Source organism: Odocoileus virginianus, chromosome 26 (assembly GCF_023699985.2).
Source record: "Odocoileus virginianus isolate 20LAN1187 ecotype Illinois chromosome 26, Ovbor_1.2, whole genome shotgun sequence".
NCBI lineage: Eukaryota > Metazoa > Chordata > Mammalia > Artiodactyla > Cervidae > Odocoileus > Odocoileus virginianus.
Genome location: NC_069699.1, coordinates 4,887,449 through 4,912,901, shown reverse-complemented (window position 1 = coordinate 4,912,901; position 25,453 = coordinate 4,887,449). Strand labels below are relative to the sequence as shown.

The 25,453-nt window shown below is 45.9% G+C and overlaps 1 protein-coding gene across 3 annotated transcripts in view; it reads right to left on the bottom strand.

The window, feature by feature from the left end:
* The window catches only part of GPD1L (glycerol-3-phosphate dehydrogenase 1 like), an 83,302-nt gene that overhangs the window by 37,296 nt on the left and 20,553 nt on the right, over positions 1-25,453 (bottom strand). For all 3 annotated transcript variants that reach the window (XM_020894714.2, XM_070455305.1, XM_070455304.1), the window contains exons 3-5: positions 13,512-13,652; positions 11,878-12,016; positions 4,605-4,717 (exon numbers count right to left, since the gene is read on the bottom strand). In XM_020894714.2, the coding sequence (XP_020750373.1) occupies positions 4,605-4,717; positions 11,878-12,016; positions 13,512-13,652 (393 nt within the window). The remainder of the gene's footprint in view (positions 1-4,604; positions 4,718-11,877; positions 12,017-13,511; positions 13,653-25,453) is intronic.

Sequence of the window (25,453 nt, the reverse complement as noted above, 5' to 3'; positions counted from 1 at the left end):
AGCCCTGGCCCATTTCCCGGGTGGTGGCAACACTCAGAGACACCCTTCCCGACGTGTTGTCTTTGCAATCTTGCATCACAGCGAGTCGACGGGGCTCACGGTCTTTCGTTCCCACCCAAACTGTAAAACTGGAGGAGCAGCCCATGCTACCTGCAGGTTATGCACACACTCCTACCGCCTCAGAAGAACTGTCCCACTGAAACCCAAGTCAAGAATTTTCTGAATGCATCTGACTCTTCCCAAGGCCACCTTCAAGTGCATCCAACCTAGAGGAAACCTGCAGAGTGGAGGCTATCTAACTGCAGGCAAGGTGCCACCTGTGGTTTGTAGGTCAAGCCCTGAGTAAGGTCACCCATCTGAGATGTCCAGGAGGTCCAAGGTCAAGTCCACACTCAGCCCCACAGGTTGGGCACCCTGACCAGATGTACATGTTTGATATCTGCTCGTCCAACAGAGTGGCCACTAGACCTTGAGACTCACGAAAGACTCATGTGACTACTGAGTCTGAAATGGTGCTACTGTGACTCTGAAACGGAATTTTGAATTTTTTAAAAAAGTTTTAGATAACTTGCATGTAAATGAAAACAGCCACATATGCTACTGGGTTCTAGCTGGAGCCCTGGCTAGAGACTAGGTACCAGACTGCGACCCACAGCACATTCATCACAGCCACATCACATTCCTGGCCTGGAGGAAACCCACACAGCCTACAACTAGGGTGGCAAGCCTCAGCACAGACAGCCCTGCAGAGAAGAACATGCATCTGTGGCAGAGGTGATGGGTGTCTCCCCCCAAATACTCTCCTGTTCTAGAGCCTGAGTCCCTGACTTTCACGCAAGTGTATTTTCCCGGGGGGGGGGGGGGTGGGGGTGGAAAAATTCTCAACCTCCCTTGCAGCAGGGAGTACAATTAAGTACTAACTGCCTATTAAGATGAAGCCAGGGACTTCCCTGGCAGTCAGTGGTTATTAAGACTCTGTCTTCCTTTGCAGGGGGTGTGGGTTCAATCCCTGGTCAGGGAGCTAAGATTCCACATGCCACAGGGTATGGCCAAAAAAATTAAAAATAAAGACAAATGTTACACTGCAACTCCCCAGAATGCCTTAAAAGACAGCTGCCACAAACCCTTTGTCTTTCTTTTTTCATCCTGTTGCCTCGAAGGCAGATGTGATGGTTGGAGCCCTGGTCACCATCTTAGAACATGAGGACAAGGGTCATCTCTCATGAGCTGGAGGGAGCCTGGGTCCCTGAGAATTTTGTGGAGTGGAATTTTCATATGGAATTAGGATTTCTGCACAAGAAAGAAAGTTCTACCTGGTTCAGCCCCTATTATTTTGGGTCTCTGTTAATGAAACAATCTTGATTAACCATTTATTAAAAATAACAGGTTGAGCTAAATACTTATAGGACTTTTATACTTTTCTGTATGAAGAACATCTTAAAATTTACATTAAAAAATACACCCAAGGGAAAGAAGCCAGACACAGAGGAGTACATACTACATACATGTATTATAAACATTCTACAGTGAACAAAAGCAGATGGGTGACTGCTGGTTTGGGAGGGAGGAGTAAAGTGTAAAGACTTACGGAGTTGCCTGGGGTGATGAAATGTTCTGTATTGGAGTGATGATGTCCAGGGTGTATATACCCAACTGTTAAAACCTATTGTATCATATATTTAATCAACACAGTACATGGATTATGCTTAAATAAGTTCAGTTCAGTCATGTCTGACTCTTTGAGACCCCATGGACTGCAGGACGCCAGGGCTCCCTAAATAAAGGTGATATTTAAAAAAGAATACTCACTCACTGATTAAGAGAATAAAGGTGATATTTAAAAAAGAATACTCACTCACTGATTAAGAGATTAATGTAGATAAGAGATGAAGGACATTCTGAAGGGTGTAAGATGCACTGGTATGAATTGATTTTGTATAATTCCTTTGAATGTTTCTTTTCTTTCAACATTGTAGGGAGCTGTTAACTTTCGTTCTCCCCCTCCCCCACCCGCCACCTCGCCCTTTTTTTTGTTTTTCTTTTTTGGTAACTCAAATGCCCTCACATTTTTGAGCATGAAAAAAGTGTACTTTAAAACTTTTTAGAATACAGAAGATGACTAAAGATTGCTAATGTGAAAAAAGTAAAACATCCAAAAAGGAATGATTATATGTGTATAACTGACTCACTTTGCTATTTAGTAGAAATAAACACAACACTGTAAACCAACTATACTTCAAAAAAATTTTTTTAAAAGGTAAAACATAAACTACTTGAACAGTAAGATGCACTTTTTGTTTGAAAAGGGGGACATGCACATACCTATGCTTGCTAAAAAGCCTGGAAGGGCAGACAACAAGCATTAACAGTGATTATCTCAGGATGCAGAGATCATCAGTCATTTTCACTTTCTTCTCTACACCTCTTTATAGTATGAAGCTATCTTTTATAATCATGAAGAAAACAAAACTATTAATTATGTAATCAAGGAAAAATAGGCCCATTTGACCGTGCTGGGCAGGCTGTAGCAAGAGAGGATTTCGTTTCATTCAATGGCCTGGACACCAACGAGAAAAGTCAGGTCATCCAGAGTAACCAAAGAACCCCGGACAGACTCTTCAAACCCACGTTCACGTTCTGAGCGAGCCAGTATTTGCTACATTTGAGTCATTCACTCTTTGGTGCTCTGTCTCCTTATTGGTCCGATGGGATGGTTAGCCTCAGTTACTGCCCAAGAACCTGCCTCTCAGTTTTTAAAGCTCCCAGCTCTGATGCAGGCTGGCAGGAATGATGGTAACCACTCCTGGTTGAAAGGAAAGCCAGGGGCAGGATGATGAATGGTTCTCAATCTTCATCTACCTCTGCCCCCAACGAACCGCTGTGTCATGGCAGCTGGAGGCTTCCTGCCAACAGAACTGAAAAGCCAGTTCAGCTCAGAAGCAGGGCCCAGCTCAGCAGCAGGGTCAGCACATATCTGGTTCCATCCGCAGAAGCTTCTCCAGGGCCCTCAATCTAGACACTTTCTTCTCTCCCACCCCCTTCCCCTGCCCCTTTGTGCTGGGTGGGTTTTCACAGCTTCTCCATCCACCACCAAAAATAACCCAATCACTTCATGACAGTTTGGGAGCACACGGGCCGTGCTGAGCAGAGACCTCCCATTAGTTTAATGAAGGACTATTAAAAACGCATAAAAATCTCACCCAACAATAATAAAGAACGCAGCCAAAGCCAGCATCTTCAACGTATAAAAGGCTGTGTGCAATGTGAGAGTTCCCTGCTAGCATTTGGAAAGATGAATGTGGGCTGCCTGGGGGCTTAAGTCTTTCGTTGGCTTCAATTTTTAAAACTCTCATTGTATGGAGACGTGACTACACATACACACGTGACATTAAGTGGTTTTAAATTAGGACTAGAAGAAAAGACGTACAATTTGCAGAGAGCATATGAAGGTGCCCTATGGACCGGTCTCCCTGCATTCTTTTGATCTTTGTAATTTTCACCTGACGAAGTAAGGCGAACGTCAGATTAATTTCCATCCTTGGGTGCTCAAATTCCTGAAAAGTAGCTTCTGCTACAAAAGAAATGACTCAAAAGTGACTCAAAGGGGTTATTAATTCACAGGGAAGCTCTGTATTTTTCCTTTTTTTTTTTTTTTTGAGATGGCAGGTAAGGCAGCTCTGCTTCTAAGGGGAGAACATTCACAAGTTACAGCCCTCTTGGCTACTGCCCATTGTCAGGACAGACAGGAACCCCAACCATGATTTTCTTCTAAGTTTTTTTTTTTAAATGTGGACCATTTTTAAAGTTTTTATTGCATTTGTTACAATATTGCTCCTGTTGTTTATGTTTTGGGTTTTTGGCTGCAAGGCATGCGGGATCTTAGCTCTCGATGCATACAGGATCTTAGCTCTCCGACCAGGGAATGAACCTGTACCCTCTACAGTAGAAGGAGAAGCCTTAACCACTGGACCACTAGGAAAGGCCCCTGACGACAACTTTTAAAGGCGGAGGGTTACAAGTCAGGAGCCCATGTCCACACATGGAAATTTCTCTTGACTCTCTCAAGTCACTAGCCAACACAAGCTGCCTCTTTAATCTGAGCTTTTCCCTTTATAGGCAAAGATTAAGCTATTCTTAGCAAAACCTGCCAGCAGCAGATGGTTTTTTTCTTCTTTAAAAACAACAACCAACCATACCATCAAACCAAGAGATCATCCAGAGCAACCAAGTTCCTCTTCCTGCTCAAGATAACACGGAGGAGAAATGCAGGAATTACAGAATACTTGGCTCCCAGGTAAGACTCTACAATCAGAGTCTGCCCCTGGCTTTCCAAATGTTCATGCCGTCCACTTCCCAGAGAACAAACTAGCACACTGCTCCCAGATTTACAAACAGAAGCGCACCACGACTGCGAGAGGAAATCTAACCACCCAGGAAAGGCTGGGGCCAAGCAGGAAGTGACAAACAAGGCTGCCAATTCACTATTTTCCCCAGAAGTATGAGCACAGAACACAGAACTCATTCTTAGAATGGGATGCAATGACGCTGGCAGTGGCCCTGCGTGAGGACTCCTTCGGTAAGCAGAAATGACAGGGCTCCTTTACCTTCAGAGCACCACAAAGTTCAACTGTGTCTGCGTCATCCACCACTGTGATTCGAAAATTAGGAGTCTGCAGAAGTTCTTTGAAGAGAAGGCCGTTCTCCATGATCTTGCTGCCTATTGAAAGGTTAGGGAAAAAAGGAAATTAACAATGGCCTCTCATCTTAACTTTCGCATCTAACACAATTTAAAATGAGTTTTGGACTTCCCTGGCGGTCCTGTGTTAAGACTCCGGGCACTCAATGCAGGGGGCACGGCTCCATTCCTGCTAGGGGAACTAAGATCCCCCCATGCCCTGGGGTGTGACCCAAAATGAAAAAAAAAATTTTTTTTAAGCCAATAAAAAATCTTTTTAAAAAGACCTTTTTCACATTACAAAAGTGACATACGTTCCTGATAGGAAAGTTCATAAAGTCACAGGACTAGAAACAGATAGTTAAAATATTCCACAATCCCACCACAGATAAAATCAACAATTTGGCATGTATCTTTAACTTACCAAAATTGAAATATACATAGTTTTTCTCAATTGAGAACATAACATGGATTTCACAATCAGCTTTCCCCCATTTATGTCAGGAATAATTTTCAGTGATATCCTATATTTTCTACATTACTTTATTAATAAATGGCCGCTTTGTATTTTATCGCATACGCGCATTATATTTTATCTAAGTGTCTTCCTGTTGTTTGAGATCTAAAATTGTTGCAACTTTTTGCTACCATAAACACAGGCTCCCTCCGCAGGAAGTACCTCCCTTCCCACCAATGCTAGGCCTAACCTCAGGACATGCCTGGACTCAGTCGGTGAGACAATTTCCCCACCCTTGGGCTCAGTCACGTGCCTGGCTTTGGTCAAAGGGCAAGTGTTAGCTGCTCAGTCGTGTGGATTCTTTGCAATCCACGGACCTAGCCTGCCAGGCTCCTCTGTTCATGGACTTCTCCAGGTAAGAACACTGGAGTGGGTAGCCATCCCCTTCCCCAGGGGATTTCCCTGACCCAGGGATCGAACCTGAGTCTTCTGCATTGTGGACGGATTCTTTACCACCTGAGCCAGTTACGTGACTGGCTTTGGCTAATGGGACCAGACCTGACACAGCAGAATCTGAAGCCTGTTTGTGCAGCAGGGGGGTTCCCATGTCCATCTGCCTTCACTGTGGGAACACACCCCAGCTGGCCTGCTGGACCCCACAGGAAGAGAAGCCAGGAGCACCGCACCGCCTCCCAGCGGACCCACAGATGTGTCCGCTGTTTATTTTGGATGCCACTAAGAATTCAGGATTATTTGTTACTTAGCATTACTATGGCAACAGAGAACTGATACAACATCAACAAACATGTTCAGTGACTCAACTGGTGGAGGATGGAAATGCATTCAAAGGCTCCTTGTATCTACTCCCCATTGGGACCATGCCTGGAATGATGTGGAGGATCATACTTTTCTATTCATGTTACTTTTCTATTTATAGAGACTTTCAGTTCAAAACAAAACTAAAATTTAACACATAGAGCCTGATGTGAGATCTGCTCTGGTTGGTGGGATGTGGGGTGGCGCTCAGCTCTGGAAATCAGGATGATAAAACTCTCCAGCTCGGTTCCGGCTCCCACACAGAGCTGGCAGAAAGCTCCCCCGGGGACCATGGCACTTGGGCGCTTCCAGCCTTGAGTTTCCTGAGCCTGTTTCCCAAGTTTGTCTGCACATGACAATCACTGGGAGATCATCCATTAAATCACAAGCTCTGGGGTCAAGCAGGCGTCACTAATTTCTGATGCTCTCCTGGTGACTTCAATGGGCAGCCAAGTTTGAAAACCTCCGATGTGATCTCTAACCTCATGAGGTGTGCAAGCTGCCCATTAGTTACAACCAGCACTCAAAGGTCTATATAATCACAGTGGGACAGTGGTATTTACAAGCCTATGACTGATTTGCCCCACTGACACACAAGAGGCCCCAAAGAGGTTTACTGAGTTGCCCTCGGTCACACAGCTAGTAAGAGGCAGAGCCCAAATTCTAACCCAGGTGTTCTGGCCCCAGGACCTATATGACCTCCATGCTATGTTTTCTATGCTATGTTCCACTCAGGGGCGGGAGGAAAGAAGTAATAAACAGACATTACAATCAGAGCCATAGTCTTCCACTGCAGGGAAAAAAACCAGGATGTTCAACAAAATTATACTCAGAAGTAATATAATATCAAAATGATCCAGGGGAGGCCTTTCCCAGTGGTCCAGTGGTTAAAATTCCACCTTTCCAATGGACGGGGTATGGGTTTGATTCCTGGTTGGGGAACTAAGATCCTGCATGCCAAAAAGTAAAACAAACAAACCAAAAAACAAGTTCAGACAAGAGTAGAGAGAGGGTGGGAAACAGATGAATGAGGCCAGCCAGCAGTTAATCATTACTAAAGAAGGGCCGTGTCGGGTCCTAATACAGTTCTCTCTACTTTTGTTTGGTTTAAGGACATTTTCCATCATAAAATGTTTAGGACAGCTACGCCAGATACTTAGAAACATTTTCTATTCTACAGGCACCGCTATGATGTCATTTAGCTGAATGCTCGTTCGTCCAAATATTACAACTCCCTCTGTGTGAGCAAACTGTCCTCTTCCTTTTATGAACAGTCCTCCAGACGAGCAGCACTGTTTCATCACCTGGGTTGGGTAAACCAGCCCCAGATCCACACCACGATGTAGTTATTGTCTTTCTCTTCTGTCCCTCTCCATGGGCCAGGGCCCTGCAACACGAAGGGGGCTCACGAGCAGCACAGACAGGCCCCCACTCCCTCCACTGAGCTATTGTGATCGAGCCAGCAGCAGCTGGGAGTAACTGGACATGTGGAAGGAGACGAGCGTTCTCCATCTGCCACCGATACAAGGCGGCGTCTGCTGGAGTCTGTGCTGCAAATTACACACAAGGTTCATTAGCGAGGTGAGCTCGATTTAAAGGAGTCTTACATTTTCTCAAACGCACCTTTTATTTGTTTTATTCTTTTCCATTATGGTTTATTATAGGATATTGACTCTAGTTCCCTGTGCTATATAGTAGGACCTTGTTGTTTACCAATTTTAAATAACAGTGTGTATATGCTGATCCCAAACTCCTAATTTATCCCTTCCCCACCCCTTTTCCCTTTGGTAACCATTGTTTTCTATGTCTGTGAGTCTGTTTCCATTTTATAAATAAGGTCACTTGTGTCATATTTTAGACTCTACCTATAAGTGATATCAAATGATATATCTCTTTCTCTGTGCGACTTACTTCATTTAGAATGATCATCTCTCGGTTCAATCATGTTGCTGCAAATGGCATCAAATGTTTACCCTTTGAATTTTTAAATCTTCCATTATTTTAAGTCTTGGATAAGAAAGCATTGATCGTATTATTATTACCAGTCTTAAGCAGTGATGAGGCAAGAAGGGACCCAGGACATGTGATCCAGAACAGGGAACGCCCATCAGCCATGTGGAAGGGCTTGTCAAACTCAATATGAACCGAAAGACAGGAAAATCCCCCTTCTCTTCCACACCAAATTTTGGAGATAATCAACTTGTTTACATAAGACTCCTTCACATTCCACATCTCAGTCCATAATTCTTTACTTTTGTGTCCTAAGAAGCTCCTTCCACAAAGAAGGGGCTTATGCATCCTGACATTTAGCACCACAACTTATATAGAACAGACTTTGGACAGTATCTGCAGGCTGAGCAGACATCTCAGACACGGTGAAGTCATTCCTGCAAAGGGCGCTCTCACCACCACGGCTCACAGTGCCTGTTTGACCCACAGCCCCAGGTTGGTTTCATGGCAACCGGGATCCAGCCCAGGATCCTGAACTGCACGTCATAGCCAGGTCCCTCCAGATTTCTCCTGTAGACTTGCAACGTCTCCTACGACACTGACATTCTTCAAGAGTGTGGGCCAGTTGTGGGACTTCCCTGGCGGTCAGGTGGTTAAGACTCTGGGCTTCCAATGCAGGGGGCGAGGATTTGATCCTTGGCTGGGAAACCAAGATCTCATATGTCACATGGTGCTGCTCCCCCCAAAAAGTGGGGGCCACTTGTTTTGTACCATGTCCCTTCCTTTGGCCTTGTCTAATATTTCCTGTTGATTAAGTTCAGGTTATATAAGAAAATTTAGAAAATATCACTTTCCTGTTCTATCTCACTTTTGAGTATTTTATCTAATTTAAATCAGATCACTCTTGCCAGTCATGGTTCAACCCACAGAAGGCAGCAGAAGCAATGCGTAAACAGAAGCCAGAGAAACAGATGTGACTTCTGTGTGTGTGTCTGTCTTTACAAGTAAAATAGCCTGATGCACCCAAAGGGGAGCGTTCCTATAACAAGGCTAACAGGCAGGTAGAAATCCTAGCCAAAATCTATCAGTTTAAATTTGGAGATGAAGTCTGTCTCAACCCTACAGAATGACTGGGGTTAACTGGTCAATCCCAACCAAATAACTAGCAAACTGACTACAGGCAAATAGGATTAAGCTGGAAAAACTAGCTAATAATTATTTTTGAAAAATTAAAGTGATTACATAACAGTTTCACAGGCTACATTAAAATCATAGATGAATAAAGATGAATAAAAGAACTGAAAAGAATAAAACCTAAGTACAGCCTAGCATGCATATGCAATTTTTTTTTTAATGGGAGGATACTTAGGAACTATCAACAATGATTTCCTTTGAGAAGAGGGAGGAGGTCTTAATTCTAATTTCATACTTTCTTGTACTGTTTGAATTTTCTTGCGTGCTAAGTTGCTTCAGTCGTGTCCAACTCTTTCGCAACCTCATAGACTGTAACCCGGCAGATGCCTCTGTCCATGGGATTCTCCTGGCAGGAATACTGGAGTGGGTTGCCCTGCCCTCCTCCAGGGGATGTGCCTGGCCCAGGGATGGAATCCATGTCTCCTGAGTCTCCTGCATTGGTAGGCGGGTTATTCACCACTAGTGCCACCTGGGAAGCCCCTGAATTTTCTTAGCTGTGCTTATTGCTTTTATAAATATCAACCTGGGTAATGTTATTATAGGTAATTTTGTTTCCTTCCTTTTATCATTTGTGATACCTCTGCTCTTCAAAATTATTATTTCTCACACACACACCCACACACCCACCCCTAAGTGCCCAGATATATGGGACTGTCAATGGAATGCTATGCAGCTGTAAAGATGTATGCTGGTCGAAGTAAATGAAACAATTATCAAAAGAGTGTATTAACAACTACAACCACAGTTCATCGCAAGTAGAAAAAAATAACAAAAATTAAATGAAACTTGAAATGGTTTTCCTAAATCAGAGAAAGACAAATATCATATGATATCACTTATATATGGAATCTAAAAAAAGAATACAAACTTATTTACAAAACAGAAACAAGAGTCACAGATATAGAAAACAAAGCAATGGTGTGTGTGGGAATAAATCAGGCGACTGAGTTGGGCCTAGACACACTATTACATATATAATAGGTAACTGATAAGAACCTATTATATAGCACGAGGAACGTTACTCAATACTCTGTAACGACCTATATGGGAAAAGAATCTAAAGAAGAGTGGATATAAATAAATGATTTACTCTGCTGAACAGTAGAGATTAACACAACATTGTAAATCAATTATACTCAAATAAAAATTAAAAATCAATGTGCTGTGCTAAGTTGCCTCAGTCATGCCCAACTCTTTGTGACCCCATGGACTGTAGCTCGCCAGGCTGCTCTGTCCATGGAATTCTCCAGGCAAGAATACTGGAGTGGGTTGCCATGCCCTCCTCCAGGGGATCTTCCCAACCCAAGGATCGAACCCACATCTCTTACACCTCCTGCATTGGCAGGTGGGTTCTTTACCACTAGCGCCACCTGGGAAGCCCCTAAAATAATCAAGTTTTAAGAAACGGCTTTCTTTTGATTATCTCTATGTCCCATGGTAATCAGGTAATGCCTGTACAATTACAAATAAAAGAGAAAAAAAAATTAAAAATGTCCTAACTTACATGCATGCATAAAAACCTTTTCCCATCCATCCCATCTTACTCAAGAGAGCCTGATCTCTTCCAGAGCTTCCTTTCATGAAGCTGCCAAGGAGAAATGATTCCCATCACTGGTGCATTTGATAAGAGTGGAAGTAAGTCCTGGAGTGGTAGATAAACTTAAATATACCCTGCAAAGCATGCTATGAGTCCTATAACATGGTATGTGGGCACTTAGGAATTCTGAAGCCCTTTTTTAAAAGAAATAGACATGTTCACAACATTGATGTGTAAGAATAGAAAGGGATTTCTGTTTCAGGAACCAGGAGACCCAAGTTCATGTCTGAATTCTATATTAGCTGTGTGATCTTGGGCAGGGAGCTTACTCTCTGAGCCTCAGCTTATTCCTTTGGAAAGAGGGGATCACTCCCATCAATTTTTAGATCTCTGAGGCATCCAATGAGGCTCCAGATACTGGCATTTATGAGTAAAGAAAAGCTAGGTTTCCCTTGGACTGCATGGAGATCAAACCAGTCAATCATAAAGGAAATCAACCCTGAATATTCATTGGAAGGACTGATGTTGAAGCTCCAAAACTTTGGCTACCTGATGCGAAGAGCCGATTCATTGGAAAAGCTCCTGATTCCGGGAAAGACTGAGGCAAAAGGAGAAGGGGGCAGCAAAGGATGACATGGTTAGATAGCATCACTGACTCAATGGACATGAATTTGAGCAAACTCTAGGAGATATTGGAGGACAGAGGAGCCTGGTGTGCTGCAGTCCAAGGAGTCACACAGTTGTGACATGACTTGCTTTCCCTGACCCCTACATCCTTCATGCAAGGAGGCAGCTGTCTGCAAGCCAAGAAGGGAGCCCTCACCATAGAAAAAGGGTTGGCTCAACCCTGATCTTGAACCAGCCTTCAGAACTGCAAGAAATAAGTTCCGGTTGTTTAAATAAAAAGAAAAGCTGGGTTTCTAAGGCCAAGGGCACTCCACCATGGACACAACCATCTGCTTCTTGGTACAAGCAAGCACCCTTGCATTTTTGTGAATAACCTCGATGATACATTACTGGATTGTGGCGGGCCACATGGTCTCCTTGGCTTTACTTTCACTCCAGTGTTTGTAGAAACGCTTCACATGCCCACAGAACAGCCTCCTAACATAAAATTTCCACCCCACTGAATGTCCACCCCAGGAATGTTACGGGAGCAGGGAGGAGTTCACTACAGAAAATTCCAGAAATGGAGTATGTGCCTGTTAAGACACACAGTGCAACGTCCCTCTGCCCAGTGGCCCTCACCGATGGTGGTCTCGCAGAACTTGCCGGCGGCCACCTCGTTGGCAATGTTGGCTCCCATCAGCACGCTGATGTCAATGCCCATCTTCTCTCGGATGATGTCAGAAATGAGCTTCAGCCCCTCAGGACCCTCGTCTATGCCCTGCAAGGACGTCAGTGGGTTAGAGGAAAAGAAACCCCCAAGGCCAAGAGGCTGGAGACCGTTGCTTTACAAGTCATCTAGATTCAGACCTCCAATGGCATAGGCGACTGAAAAATCTCGTTTCTAAGAGTAAACAGACATAGTGTGTATGTACCATTTAGAGAATAACGATAAAGTGAAAATGAACAACGTCACCATCCAGGTTAAGAAACAGAACATGATGGGCACCACTGAAGTCCCCTGGGTCTATTCCCAAGTTCATCCTTCTCCTCATTAGTGTTTCCTGGTGCCCGCCAGGGTGAACCCCTATCCTCAACGTCATTTATGCCCTGTGTCCTTGTTTTTCTTGTTCATTTTATCACATGAAACTACCCCTAAACAGTATGTTATATCACTATGCCTGTTTTTGAAAGCCTATAAATGAAACTGTGCCTCTCACCTGTGATGTGCTGCTTTGTACTATATTATTATTTGGGAGATTCACCCATGTGGCCACATGAATATTCTGGTTCACTCCCGTGTAGTTTCCCATCATTCATTCGTCCATCCTATGGATGACTGACATTTGAAGTGTGCTTGCTTTCATAAACATTCACCTACAAACACAGTCTCTCAAGAGGGTTCTTAACCTTTTTGACAACACAGACCTGCCCCTGGCAGTCTGGTGAAGTTTATGGATTCATTCTCAGACTCCATATGCATAAAGCAAAATACAAGATTACCCAGCAAGGCAATTAGTTTGAAATACAGTTATCAAATGTTAAAAAAAAAAAACAACAAACCTACATTTGTGACAAAGTAATATATATATTTTCTTACTGCAATTATAAAAAGGTGCCATAGCAGGTCTAATTATTATAATTCCCAAGTAGTTGGGAATAAATGATACCTTGAGATATCTGAAGCCGTTGTAAAGTAAAATGAAAATACCTATAATTTGTATCGACCACAGGGTCAAGGTCCTGCTAACAGATTGTCACTGAAACTCTGGGCTGTGGACTACACTCATAAGTGAAGGAGAGGCGCATTTCAGTTAGAGGTTAAAATAAATAAAAATGCAATTCCATCCCCACATTAAGGTCCATGAATCTCTTGAATTCTGTCTGTGGGACTCTGGGGATGGTTTGTTGACTTCCAGTTAAAAACACCCTCGCCAGGGAATAAATCCAGGAGTGGGAAATTAAAGATGATTAACTTCCCAGCGAATGTAAAACACGTGAGATTTCCAGGGCAAGGGCGCAGCCCCGTGTGATAGACAGGAAGATCTTTTCCTGGGGGAGCCCAGCACTGGGAACCCCCTCCACATGGGAAGCAGCCCCTCCAAAACGCGAGTAAAGCGAGACTCACGAGGGGACGCGTGGTTTTGATTCCCTTCCAGATATCCTTAAAAAACAAACCCAAACCAGCCATCCCCTCCCCTCAGCTCCTTTCCCCCAGCAGATGAAAGAGGTTCGCAAGTTCCCCGGAGCCCGCGCGTGGCGAGGGGCCGCCTCACCTTGATGAGGGTGATGCCCAGAGCGTCCTTCGGCACCCTCCCCGTGATCTCGTCGCAGATCCGGTGGATGAACTGGTGGGGGATGACAAACACCAGCAGGTCTGCGTCCTGCACGGCCTCGCCGAGGTTCGCGATAGCCACCTGCCAGGGCGAGGGTGACGCGGTTACTTCCGGCCCGAAACACCCCTGTCCAAGCCACGCGCGCGCTGACCGGGCATCAGCCGCGGCCACGTGCTCGGAAACAGTCGGGTCAGTGCGGGGCTGTGCCACCTCCCCACTCTGCAACCCAGGCCGGCAGCGCCCTCCCCTCCCCCCCGCCGCCGTCCCCCTTTCCTTAAAATGGGGTTGCAACCACCCTGCGCAGTGGCTCTGTGTTGCTCCCCAACCCCCCATCCACTCCTGCCCTTCTCCGTCCTCGGGAGGCTGCGCTCTGGGCGCTGTTTCCCCGGCGCCCTGCCCTCTGCCTTCCAGGTGGTTCCAGCCCAAGGCTGGCAGTGCCAGAAAGCTCCAAGGTGCGAGGAGAGACAGGTCAGGGTGTGGACCTGCGCCTGGGGCCACTCCTGCCTGGCTCGCGGTGCTGGCCTGGGCTCCCGTCCAGAGCCCCACATCCTGGCCTGGGCTGCATCAGCCCCCCTCTCACACTCTAAGCCCGGCTCTGTCCCCTTGCCCTTTCAGGGGTGGCCGTGGCTTCCTCCTGCTGCTAATCTCTGGCCACTTCCCCGAGCCCTTCTGGTCCCCTCAACTCTACCTACGCCTGCCAACAGTCCCACACTAAGCGTTTCCACGTGAGTGCTTTGAGAGCACTGTTGTGAAGCATAAATGACATAGAACAGAGTCTGTCACTTGACAGGCACTGAATAAGCGTCGGCTATTCTGATGGTTTTCCTTCAGAGAAGTACGAAGATGGGTTTTAAAATTTCACATGGGCAGGACTTCCCTGGTGGTCCAGTGGTTAAGACTCTGTGTTCCCAATGCAGGGGACGAGGGCATGGGTTCGATCTCTGGTGGGGAAAATCCCATATGCAGTGTGGCAAAGCCCAGCCCACCCCCACCAGAAAAAAAATTAACATGGGCAGAGAAACACAGGCAGAGGAGACGGCACCGATAGTGGACACGGGGCATATGATCTCTAGCAGAGACTGCCCCTTGTTGCCCAGTGCCCGTTCTCCCCAGAGACTGCCCCTTGTTGCCCAGTGTCCGTTCTCCCCTTCTTTCTCAGCAAGAGAACCCCAGCTTGGGGGAAGGCTCATAGCTGCCAGGAAAGAAAGCTACACTTCAAGCTTCCCTTGCAGCCAGGTGCCTTGTGTGATCAAGTTCTGACCAATGGTGTAAATGTGCTTATGGTTTCTGGGAAATGTCCTTGAATTCCTCTTTTGGCCAAAAAAATGCTGAAGAGATGGCTGGAGTTTGGGCAGCCATCTTGGACTAAGGAGGAAACCAAATGCTGAGATAGTGGAACAGAGCCCCTGTCACCATGATGAATCGTTAATTATGATAAACGTCCTTTACATAAGAGAAATAAAGTGCAAGTGTTTACTTTGCTTAGGTTATTGCTATCTTAGGTTTTCTGTCATATGCATTTGAACCTAACTGTAACTGACATAGTTGCGATTAAACATTCCTGGTTCCCAAAATGCAGGAAATTGGATGTGGGGTCTTCTTTGAGGAAGTGCTATCTGCCACAGGAATGTCATTCAGAATGGATAAGCTCCTAGGAAATCTACTGTGGGAGTTGTGATGGAGGTGCCAACTCCTCGATAAAATTTCTTCTCCCACTTCTCCGTAACTACAGAGCTGCAAGCTGGTCACTGGTCACCTAGCATGCAGGCCTGCATTTCCCAGCAGCCTTGCAGATACGCAAGGTCAACGACCAAGTTCCCATCAGTGGAATGAGAGATGGAGCAGTGCATACCACTTAAGACCCAGAGTCCTTCAAACAGGGGCTGCTTCCTCCACACTTTCCCTTCCCCACTTTTGTGCTAGTTGAAAACCCAAGTGGGACCAAGAATAATGGTGTGAAGCAAAGCTGCTGGGCTGCTGTCATGTGAGAGGGAAATAAATCTTTGTTCTTTACATTCCATTATTGTCTTTTTTTACAGCTTAAGTCTAGTCTCTTAACTAATGATGTGCAAGAGTTACTACCTCACTCAAAGAATTCCCCAGGAAAATCTACCTGGCATTATTTCACTCGCCCCTTCCTTTGGCTGGTATGGAAGACCTGTAATTTACCACCTAGCCTCCATTCTCTTTCTTTCTGGCAAAAATGCCTCTAAATTTCATTTCAAAAGCTACTGCTTCACCACTTTAACTATGCAGTTTGGGTGGAAATGCCCGCCCCACCCCCTGCCTGAATGGTCTTTAAGTTATTCAGGTCAATGGACAAATAAAACAATGAGAACCAATGTTTGCTGGGGTTTCTGAGAAACAGTTGCTTCTTTACTCTTCTGCACCAGCTACTGTGTCTTTCCTTGAACAGTATGGAATAATGGTGCAAGGCCTGGAACAGGTGCAGCCATTTTACAAACGTGAGGGGCAGCACCTAGACCTGCCAAGGGGCTCCAGTGTGAATGAAGGCACAGTAGACAAACAGGAAAAAAAAAAAAAACAGGGCCTTGTTGATATTACTTAATCCACTGTTTTAGGCTGCACCTGAAACCGGCCCTACCTGAATTTTTAGTCATATGACCCAAAACATCAGCTTAAGCTGACTTGAATGGCAACAAAGAGAGTCTCCCCATAGAATGACTAAGCTTATAACCCGAAGCTTAGCCTTTCTCCCTCTTTATTTACACACCCAAGGCTGAGGGAAACTGGCCTTTCTCTTCAGAGGGGCTTTTCTGGTTTCGTAACCTAGGCTAGGTAGTAAGGACTTCCTTGGCATCTGGATATTTTGCCTCCTCCAAAAAAGCAGTTTCTTATTCGAATCCATCAGCCTTGATGCCGAACCACAACTGCTGTCTGCCTCTCATTGACAAGGCTCATTATGCTCTTACACATTTGCCTGTGGTCCCAACCAGTCTCCGCCCCCCAGCCTTCATTAGAACTCTGACACCCCCCCCCCCCCCCAGCGTTACTGGCCTTAGGCAGGGACTTCTGTTCTTGACCCCCTTCTCAGACAGAGCCTGGCAGCCTGGATTTTAATGAAAACCTTTCTTCTCTAGACCTATTGTTTTTCCACTTCCCCATCCACCTCCCTGCTCCCCCCCCCACCCCCCAGAAAACACACACCCTTTCTCTCTTCAGGGCATTTCCTGACCTAGTAAGATGTAAAAGGCACCAGAACCAGAGAAAAGATGGAAAAGATGTACGTCTGGATCCCATGTCAGCAACTGATCGGCCATGGGACCTGCACAGACGACTCCTATTCACTAAGCACAGTCACCCTGGCTACAGAACGGGGATAACAATCACTTTTCTGGGACTTCCCGGTGGTACAGTGGTTAAGAATCTGCTTCCAGTCAGGGGACCTGGGTCTGATCCCTGGTCAGGGAACTGAGATCCCACATGCTGTAGAGCAATTAAAGATCCTTCATGTCTAAACTAAGACCCAACCCTGCCAAGTAAACACTTTAAAAAAAAAAATCACCTTTCCTGGGGTGAGATGGGGAGGGAGGTGGGAGGTAGGTACAAGAGGGGCGGTTTATATGTATACCTATGGCTGACTCATGTTGATGTATTGTAGAAACTGTAGCGCAATTATCTTCAATTAAAAAAAAATAAAGTTAATTATAAAAAAAAACCATCGCAATATTGTAATTATCCTCCAATTAAAAAGAAAATATTTTTAAAAATCACCTTTCCTACCAGTTACTTCACAGACCACTTTCAAATTAATATAGATAATAGCACTCTGCAGTGATATGAAATAAGCGAGAGAGATTACTTATCAGAAAAATCCACTGGCCTCCTATCAATTCTTAACCTTTAAGGCATCAGCCCATGCTATGTCCCCTGTGATGAAACACTCCCATGGAAGCTGCCAGCTGGCCTGGGATTTCTTCCCATCTTTCCTGTTTCCTTTTTCAACAACCCAAAGTCGACTGCAGCTGGTTGGGTGTGTCGCGGATCTCTGGGACAATACGCCTGGGACTCCCTCAGCACACACAGACGTCCTCCCAGCGCTAAGGGTTTAACCCACAGAAGCAACATGTGACCCGAGCTGCATTTGTACGGTGCACACGGCCGTCATTCCTGCTACACAGGATCAAAATAAATTGAATACCCTCTTTCCGAATGACAGCTTTAGCTAAGCCTCTACCCTATCTTTTCCCCTGAGCCAAATCAGGACACTGCTTTGGAAATGCTGACCTATTTCATGGGCCTCCTGCCAAAATCTTCCTGAGGGTGTCCACCACTGAAGGTTCCCGAAATGCTTTGAGAAAGACTATTCAGGGCAAACGGGCTTGCCTGTCATTGGCCAGGAGGACAGGAAATCCAATTAGAATGAAGGCATCACGGCTGGTCCATCTGATGCCCAGTCTTTCAGGAATCCACGGCTCTTGGTTCATGTTAATAAAAAATTTAGTTAAAAAAAAAACTAATAATAAATAAAATAAAGTCATTTAGAACAGAGCCAATAAGGGCTTCTCTGGTGGTCTGGGGGTTAAGAATTTGCCTGCCAATACCAGGGATATGAGTTTGGTTCTGGGTCCGGGAAGATCTACAGGCCACAGAGCAACTAAGCCCGTGTGCCGGAACTGTTGAGTCCACACTGTGGAGCCCGAGGGCCCCAATTACTGAAGCCACATGCCTAGGGCCTGTGCCCTGCAACAGAAGCCCCTGCTCTCCGCAGCTAAGACCCAGCACGACCAAACATAAAAGCAAATAGATAAACCTTGAAGCAGAGCCAGTAAAGTCTATGGGCCAAGCCTGAAGGTTCTTCTCTTTCCCCCTGGGTTAGCTATCACTGTGCAGCCCGTGGGCATCTTGACCCAGTTCTACCACTAGTTAAGTAATTGGGCACCCCAGATAACTCACCTACGTTGTTGAGGGGATGTACATTTAGCTTCAACACAACAGCATGAGTAATGTAGATAGCAAAGTGGAGCTGCCACAGAGCAGAGGCTCAAAAATACTGTGGTTTACTCCTGTTCTCCTACGCTCAGCTTAGGCCAGGATGAAGTGAGGTTCACATCCTTATGGCGCGCCATCCTTGGCATCAGAAAAATGATCCTCAAGTACAGGCGACTTGATCTGAGGATTCTTTTTCTGTTGCTGTTGTTTGTTTAAAGATTTTTGATGTGGACCATTTTCCCAGTATTGTTTTTGTTACAATATTGTTTCTGTTTTATAGTTTGGATTTTTGGCTGTGAGTCATGTGGGATCTTATCTCCCCTAACCAGGGATCAAACCTGCACCCCCTTCAAAGGAAGGCTGAGTCTTATCCACTGGACCACCAGGGAAGCCCCTCTGAAGATTCTTATACAAACATACCACTTTAGTGAGGTTGCCTCTGGAAGAAAAAAATAAAAAGCTGTTTATTATGTAGATCAGCAGGGCCCAAGGTGTGGTTCCTGAACCATCAGCATCCCCACCACCCAGCATCCCCATCACCTGGCATCCCCACCAACCAGCATCCCCATCACCTGGCATCCCCACCACCAGCAACCCCATCACCTGGCATCCCCACCACCCAGCATCCCCATCACCTGGAACTTGTTAAAAATGCAAATACCTGGATTTCCCCTGAGACCCAGTGACTCAGAAACTCTAGAGGTGGATCTAGTGATCCCTGGTAAACTCTCCAAGTAGTTCTGAGGAACACTTAAGTTTGAGAAACACCAATGAAGATGAATCCCCTAAGGAAAATAAAAAAGCTAAACCCAGGGAGCAAAGAGTTGATGCTGATGCTCCTACTAAACTGATATTCTAATCTTCAGAAGCCTTAAAGCTAAAATTAATAGGCAAAATTACAACTGTATTACCCAAAGTCAACGGTCATTTTTTAAAAAAGTATCTTGGCCGAACCTTCTATCCCATGGGACACCAGCTAAACCACTGAAAGAAAACTCCCCAGTCTGGTTGGGTTTCCTGCTCCACATGTACTGTCCCTGGCACTCAATCAGACCACAAATCACACCTGGCACCATTCCAGGAGCTGAAGACATATCAATGAATGCAGGTCTATGCAAGGAACAAATCCAGCAAGTTAGTAACAAAGAAAAATATCTCAGTTGGATTTCAAAGCTTCAAATGCTTATGCTTCAAAGGATACCATCAAGAAAGTGAAAACTCAGAGAATGAGAATACACTTCCACACTATATACTTGAAAATGGATTTGTATCTAATAAATACTCCTTGCAACTCAATAATAAAAAGACAACCCAATTTTTAAAAGGGCTTTAAAAAAAAAATTTCCCCAAGGAAGATATAAAGAAGTCCAATAAGCACATGAAAAGATGACTAATATCGTAAGCCATCAGGCAAATGAAAATCAAAACCACAACGAGATACCACCTCAACCTAACTCTAACCCAAAAAGTTAGTTAGCTAAGGGGCTTCCCTGGTGGTCTAGTAACTAAGACTCTGCACTCTCAATGCAGGCAGCTCAGAGTTCAATTTAGTCAGGGAACTGGATCCCACATGCTGTAACTAAGAATTCACATGCCACAACTAAAGATCCCACATGCTTCAACTGAGACCCTGCAGAGCCAAATAAAGATGTTAGATAATAACAAGAGTTGGTGAGGATGTGGAGAAATTGGAACCCTCATACAACACACTGGTGCAACCACTTTGAAAAAGTCTGGCAAGAGTTCCTCAAAAAGTTAAACAGTTTCTATATGACCCAGCAACTGTACTCCTAGGTATTAAGCTCTAAAGAACCAAAAACATGTTCACACAAAACACTTCACACACTTAACAGCAATTCTATTCATATTAGCCAAAAAGTGGAAACAATTCAAATGTCCACCAATCAATGAGTAAATAGGCAAAATATGGTACATCCATAAGACTGAACATCAGTCAGCCATAGAAAGGAGTGAAGTACTGATTCAGGACACAACATGCGTAACCTTGAAGGCATGATGCCAAGTGAAAGAAGCCAGTCACAGACGGTGAGGTATTTATGGTGACATTTACATGAAAAGTCCAGAACCAGCAAATGCGGAGACAGGAAGTAGATTAGTGGTTGTTTAGGGCTGGGGATAGGAGGAAGTGGGAGGTGACTGCTAAAACATATAAGGTTTCTCTTTAAGGTGATGAAATAGTCTAAAATTAATTGCAACAATGGTTGCCCAATTCTGTGAATATACATAGAAAGCACTGAATTGGAACATTTGCGTAAAGTGTTTTGTGTGAACATGTTTTCCCTTCTTCTGAGTATAAACCTAGAGGACAGTCGCTGGGTCATACGATAGCTTTAACTTCTTAAATCGGACACTTTAAGGGGCAAACTGTATGCCTGAGAATTATATCTCAGTAAAGCTGTTTTTGAAAAAGAACCGGCGAGGTTTAGAAGACAAAAGAGGAGCGCCATGACAACCACAGTTCACAGAAGACACGGCAATGCTCAATCCTGGTGTCACACTGAGGTTGGTTAAAGCTAGACCGACGCGGAAGAGGTCTCTACCTGGGTGAGCTCTAAGCACAGGCCCTGGAAAGACGGCTCTGACAAAGGACCGACAGTTTATCCTGCAGTGACAGGAAGAAAGAAATGTTCCTCCATGCAAGTCTAGGGGGAAATCACAAACCCAGTCGGCCCCAGCTTTTAGTGAGACTTTGATGACCTGGTGAGGTCACTGCTACAGCAGGTTCCCCTGTAGAGGGGTCATGTGATGAGCCTGGAGAAGGATCAGGCAGGCAGCATTCTGAGGCCCCCAGCAAGGAAGACCCCCGGTCTCAATCTGCGCAAGTGGCAGGCATCATAAATAACACTCCCATGTGGATGATATGCAGCAAGTCTCTCCGGCTTGAATCCACAAGACAGAAGTGAGTAAAGCCAGCTTTTAGCTCTGGATGGACATTCATCAAGTCAATTAATCTTATGTCTGACGTTTTATCTGAAAAAATGGTAACAACCATTGGTCTTGTCTAACACTAGTCTATGTTTTAAATGGCTGAATGAGGTATTTGAAAAACTCTGAAAAAAACAAAATTTTTAAAAACCTGGTAGAAACAAAGCCATAGTTTTGTAACAGATTCTCAACACTCAACAATGTATGTGGATCATCTCATTCACTCCTTACAACAGCCCATCCTCCCAGGAGAAGCAGGGCTGCCCAGACTCATTCAGAGTCGGCCCTCAACTTCATCACTGCTCAACTTTTAAAATCACTTATTATGAGACATTTTGTGTGTGTGCATGCGCACTCTGTCGTGTCCAACTCTCTGGGATCCTACGGACTGTGTAGCCCACCAGGCGCCTCTGTCCATGGGATTCCCCAGGCAAGAATACTACAGTGGGCTGCCATGCCTTCCTCCGAGGAATCTTCCCCACCCAGGGATCGAACACGAGTCTCCCACATCTCTTGCATTGGCAGGTGGATTCTTTCCCACTGTGCCCCCTGGGAATCCCACATCATAAGACATTTCATACATACAAATGCTAGAATCTAGAAAGCCTAAACAAGAGACAAAGAAGCAAATGCCAGTGTACCTTTGGCCAGCTTAAGAAATAACACTTTGCAATACCCTCTGTGTCCTGCACCAAGGGCCAGCAAGGGTGTGGAAGGATGTGAGTTCTCAGACCCTGCTGGGGGCGTGGAGAGGAAGGGAGGAAGCGGGCAGGGCACAGCCTTTAAAAGAAGGACAAGGCTGTTATGGATACACCACAAACTGGCGAGAACTGACTAACACCGCCGAGGTCCAAGATGACAGAAGATTCCACTTCTGGGAGACCCCAGCCTCATTACGCACTCATCCTAACACATTGCTACTGCTGCTAAGTCATGTCAGTCTTGTCTGACTCTGTGCGACCCCATAGATGCCAGCCCACCAGGCTCCCGTCCCTGGGATTCTCCAGGCAAGAACACTGGAGTGGGCCTGACACATGAGCACATGCTAAGTAACATGCCCATGGACACCTAACAGCCCTGATGTGTTCAGTTGTTCAGGCGTGTCTGACCCTTAGTAACCCCACGGACGGCAGCACGCTGTGTCCACAGGATTCTCCAGGCAGGATTACTGGAGTGGGTTTCCGTTTCCCCCGCCAGGGGGTCTTCCTGACACAGGGATCGAACCTGCATTTCCTGTGACTCCTGCATTGCAGGGAGATTTTTTTTACCACTGCACCACAGTCCTGAGGCTGCCCATAAAAGGCCCCAAAGTGGGCAGTGCCCCAATTCCTGGACATTCCTGCCCCTTCTCCCCCAAAGTGCTAGAATAATCCTTCTACTCATTAGCTTATGAAATTACCCAGCCCATAAAAACTAACCACCCCCGCACTTCGGGGCCATTTGCCTCCTGAGAAGGCCCAGATGGCCCACACTCAGCATGTGGAGTGGGTGTCTCTCTAAATACATCCCCTTCTTACCTATCCCTTTGTCTCTCACTGAATTCTTTCTGCACCGAGACATAAAGAATCTGAACTTCAGTAAGTCCTGAGAGCAGGGATCTTAATTAAAGGACAGAGGGTTCAATCCCAATCTGGGTTTCGGCTAGGTTCAAGTCCTCATCTGAGTTGTGTGGTTTCACACCCACGCTGGAATCCAGTGGTGTGACCTGGAAGATTATAGGCTGCATTCCCTGTGACCTTGTGATACACACCTCAGACATGCATAAGGCCATTCCCGGGAGCACTGTCTGCAACAGCAAAGCAAACGACCAGAGACATACAAATGTCCAGTCCATGGACCAGATACACTCACTGTCATGAGGCTACAACCTTCTAGGAGCAGAGAGGTCCTCTCTCGTCCACACCTAGGCACACGGGCTAGGCTTTGGGGGACGTGGTTTTTGACTCCCTCTCTGCCTCCTGACCCCGTTCTCCACGCAGACAGTGAACATTTGCAGACTCATCTCCCACTGTGTTTGCTGAGTACCTCGCCGGGAATCACGGGAGAACGAAACCCCGGCAGGTGGGGTACAGAGGGTGCAGAAGGAGCTGGCTCAGAGCACAGTGGAAGAGCTCGCTAAGGACGCGTGTGGTCCACAGAAGGGAAGGAGCGGTGGATCCTGGCATGGATGAGAAGGGACGCTCAGAGGACCAGTCTGCCCCAAGCAAGGTTAGACACGACCTCAGAGGCCTTCCAGAGCCGTGCGAACAGTGGCCTGTTTACTCTCATCATCAGATGGTTGGGCAACTTCACTGCTCAGCTTGGAACCCTTGGGAACCGTCCTCTCCCCACCCACAGGGAAACGCTGCCCGTGCAGTGACACAGAGAAATCAAGTCATCACTGTCCAGAAGCCATGATTCAGCAGGCGCAAGTCTGCCAGCCGACAGCTCTGTGACCTGGGCTGAGTTCATTAACCTCTCTGAGCTCCGGTTTCTTCCCCTGTAAAATCAGAAGCATCATCATCATAAGAAAACTAAGAGCACCATCGTAAGAGGGTCACTGAGAACATTCAGTGAGACTGTAAGGAGACAGCGTAGGAGGTCCCCACCAAAGGAAAACCAGGCCTGGCTTTCTTGACACAAGAGAAGCCATCTCCAGCCTAAGACATTCTGGGACCCAAGCCTGGCTTGCCTGTGAACAGTAATAAAGGATCTTAAGGGAACAAAAAGACCAGCTTATCAGACAAGAGCAGTAACAACAGCAAAGATACCCAATCAGTTGTAATGACTCTCAGTTAGAATAGCCTAAAGCTCTGTCTTCAGTGTTTTGAAGGATTTAAACCCACTTTGGGCACTCCACCTCCAGATCAACTTGAACCTAAGGAATGATGAAGTTGACCTTTTCTGACCTTCATGATTTCATTCCACTGAAGCTTGGACTCACTCTGTGTAACACCCAAGCCCCTGGGTGAAGATGCATGTTCTCTTAGATTATAAGGTCCACAGTTTTGCTGTTGGGGAGGCTCTGCTTTGGGAAAGACTCCTGAGGTTCTCCTAACTTGATGCAAATAATAAATCCTTCCTTGGTAATGGCACCCCACTCCAGTGCTCTTGCCTGGAAAATCCCACGGACGGAGGAGCCTGGTAGGCTGCAGTCCATGGGGTCGCTAAGAGTCGGACACGACTGAGCGACTTCACTTTTACTTTTCTCCCTTGACCATCTCTTGATTACCAAGAGGTGATCTCAGTTTTCGGGTAATGATATGATAAACGTGAACTACTTCCCAGAGCGCTTGACGCCAAGGAACTCTCTGGCCAAAGCCAGTCAGCACTCCTCAGTGAGGACTGCATCTCCAAACTTGCTGGCATTCATCAGCCTACAAATCAGTCTCCCCTGCCAGGAGCCAGACAGCCATGTGGGCTGGTTTTCATTTTCTTTCTTTTTTGGGTCTGCAGCTTATGGCATCCCGGATGCTAGTTCCCAGACCAGGGATCGAACCTGTGCCCCCTGCAATGGAAGTGGAGAGTACTAACCACTGGATCACCAAGGAAGTCCCCGGGCTGGTTTTCTAACAGACTCTTCCAAAAAGCCACCCAGGGGTGACTCTGGAACAGAAGTTTATGAATTCTAGGCTCCCTGGAGGTCCAGTGGTTAAGAATTCGCCTTGCAATGCAGGGGACACTGGCTCGATCCCTGGCGCAGGAAGATCCCACGTGCCGTGTGGCAGCTAAGCCCGTGCACCACAGCTCCTGAAACTTGAGCCCCTGGAGCCTGTGCTCCGCAATAAGAAGCCCACGCACTGCAACGAAGACCCAGAGCAGCCAAAAATAAATACCGAAATATTAAAAAAAAAAAAAGTTCACGAACCCCACTCACACCAGTAGCTGGGTCAGCATTTTCATTCTCATCTCATTTCTTCCTTCCTCCACAAGTCACTGGAATGAGGCCAGGCAATAGCCTAGATTTTTCTGCTCAAGCCTAATAAGCTGGAATTTTAAACTAT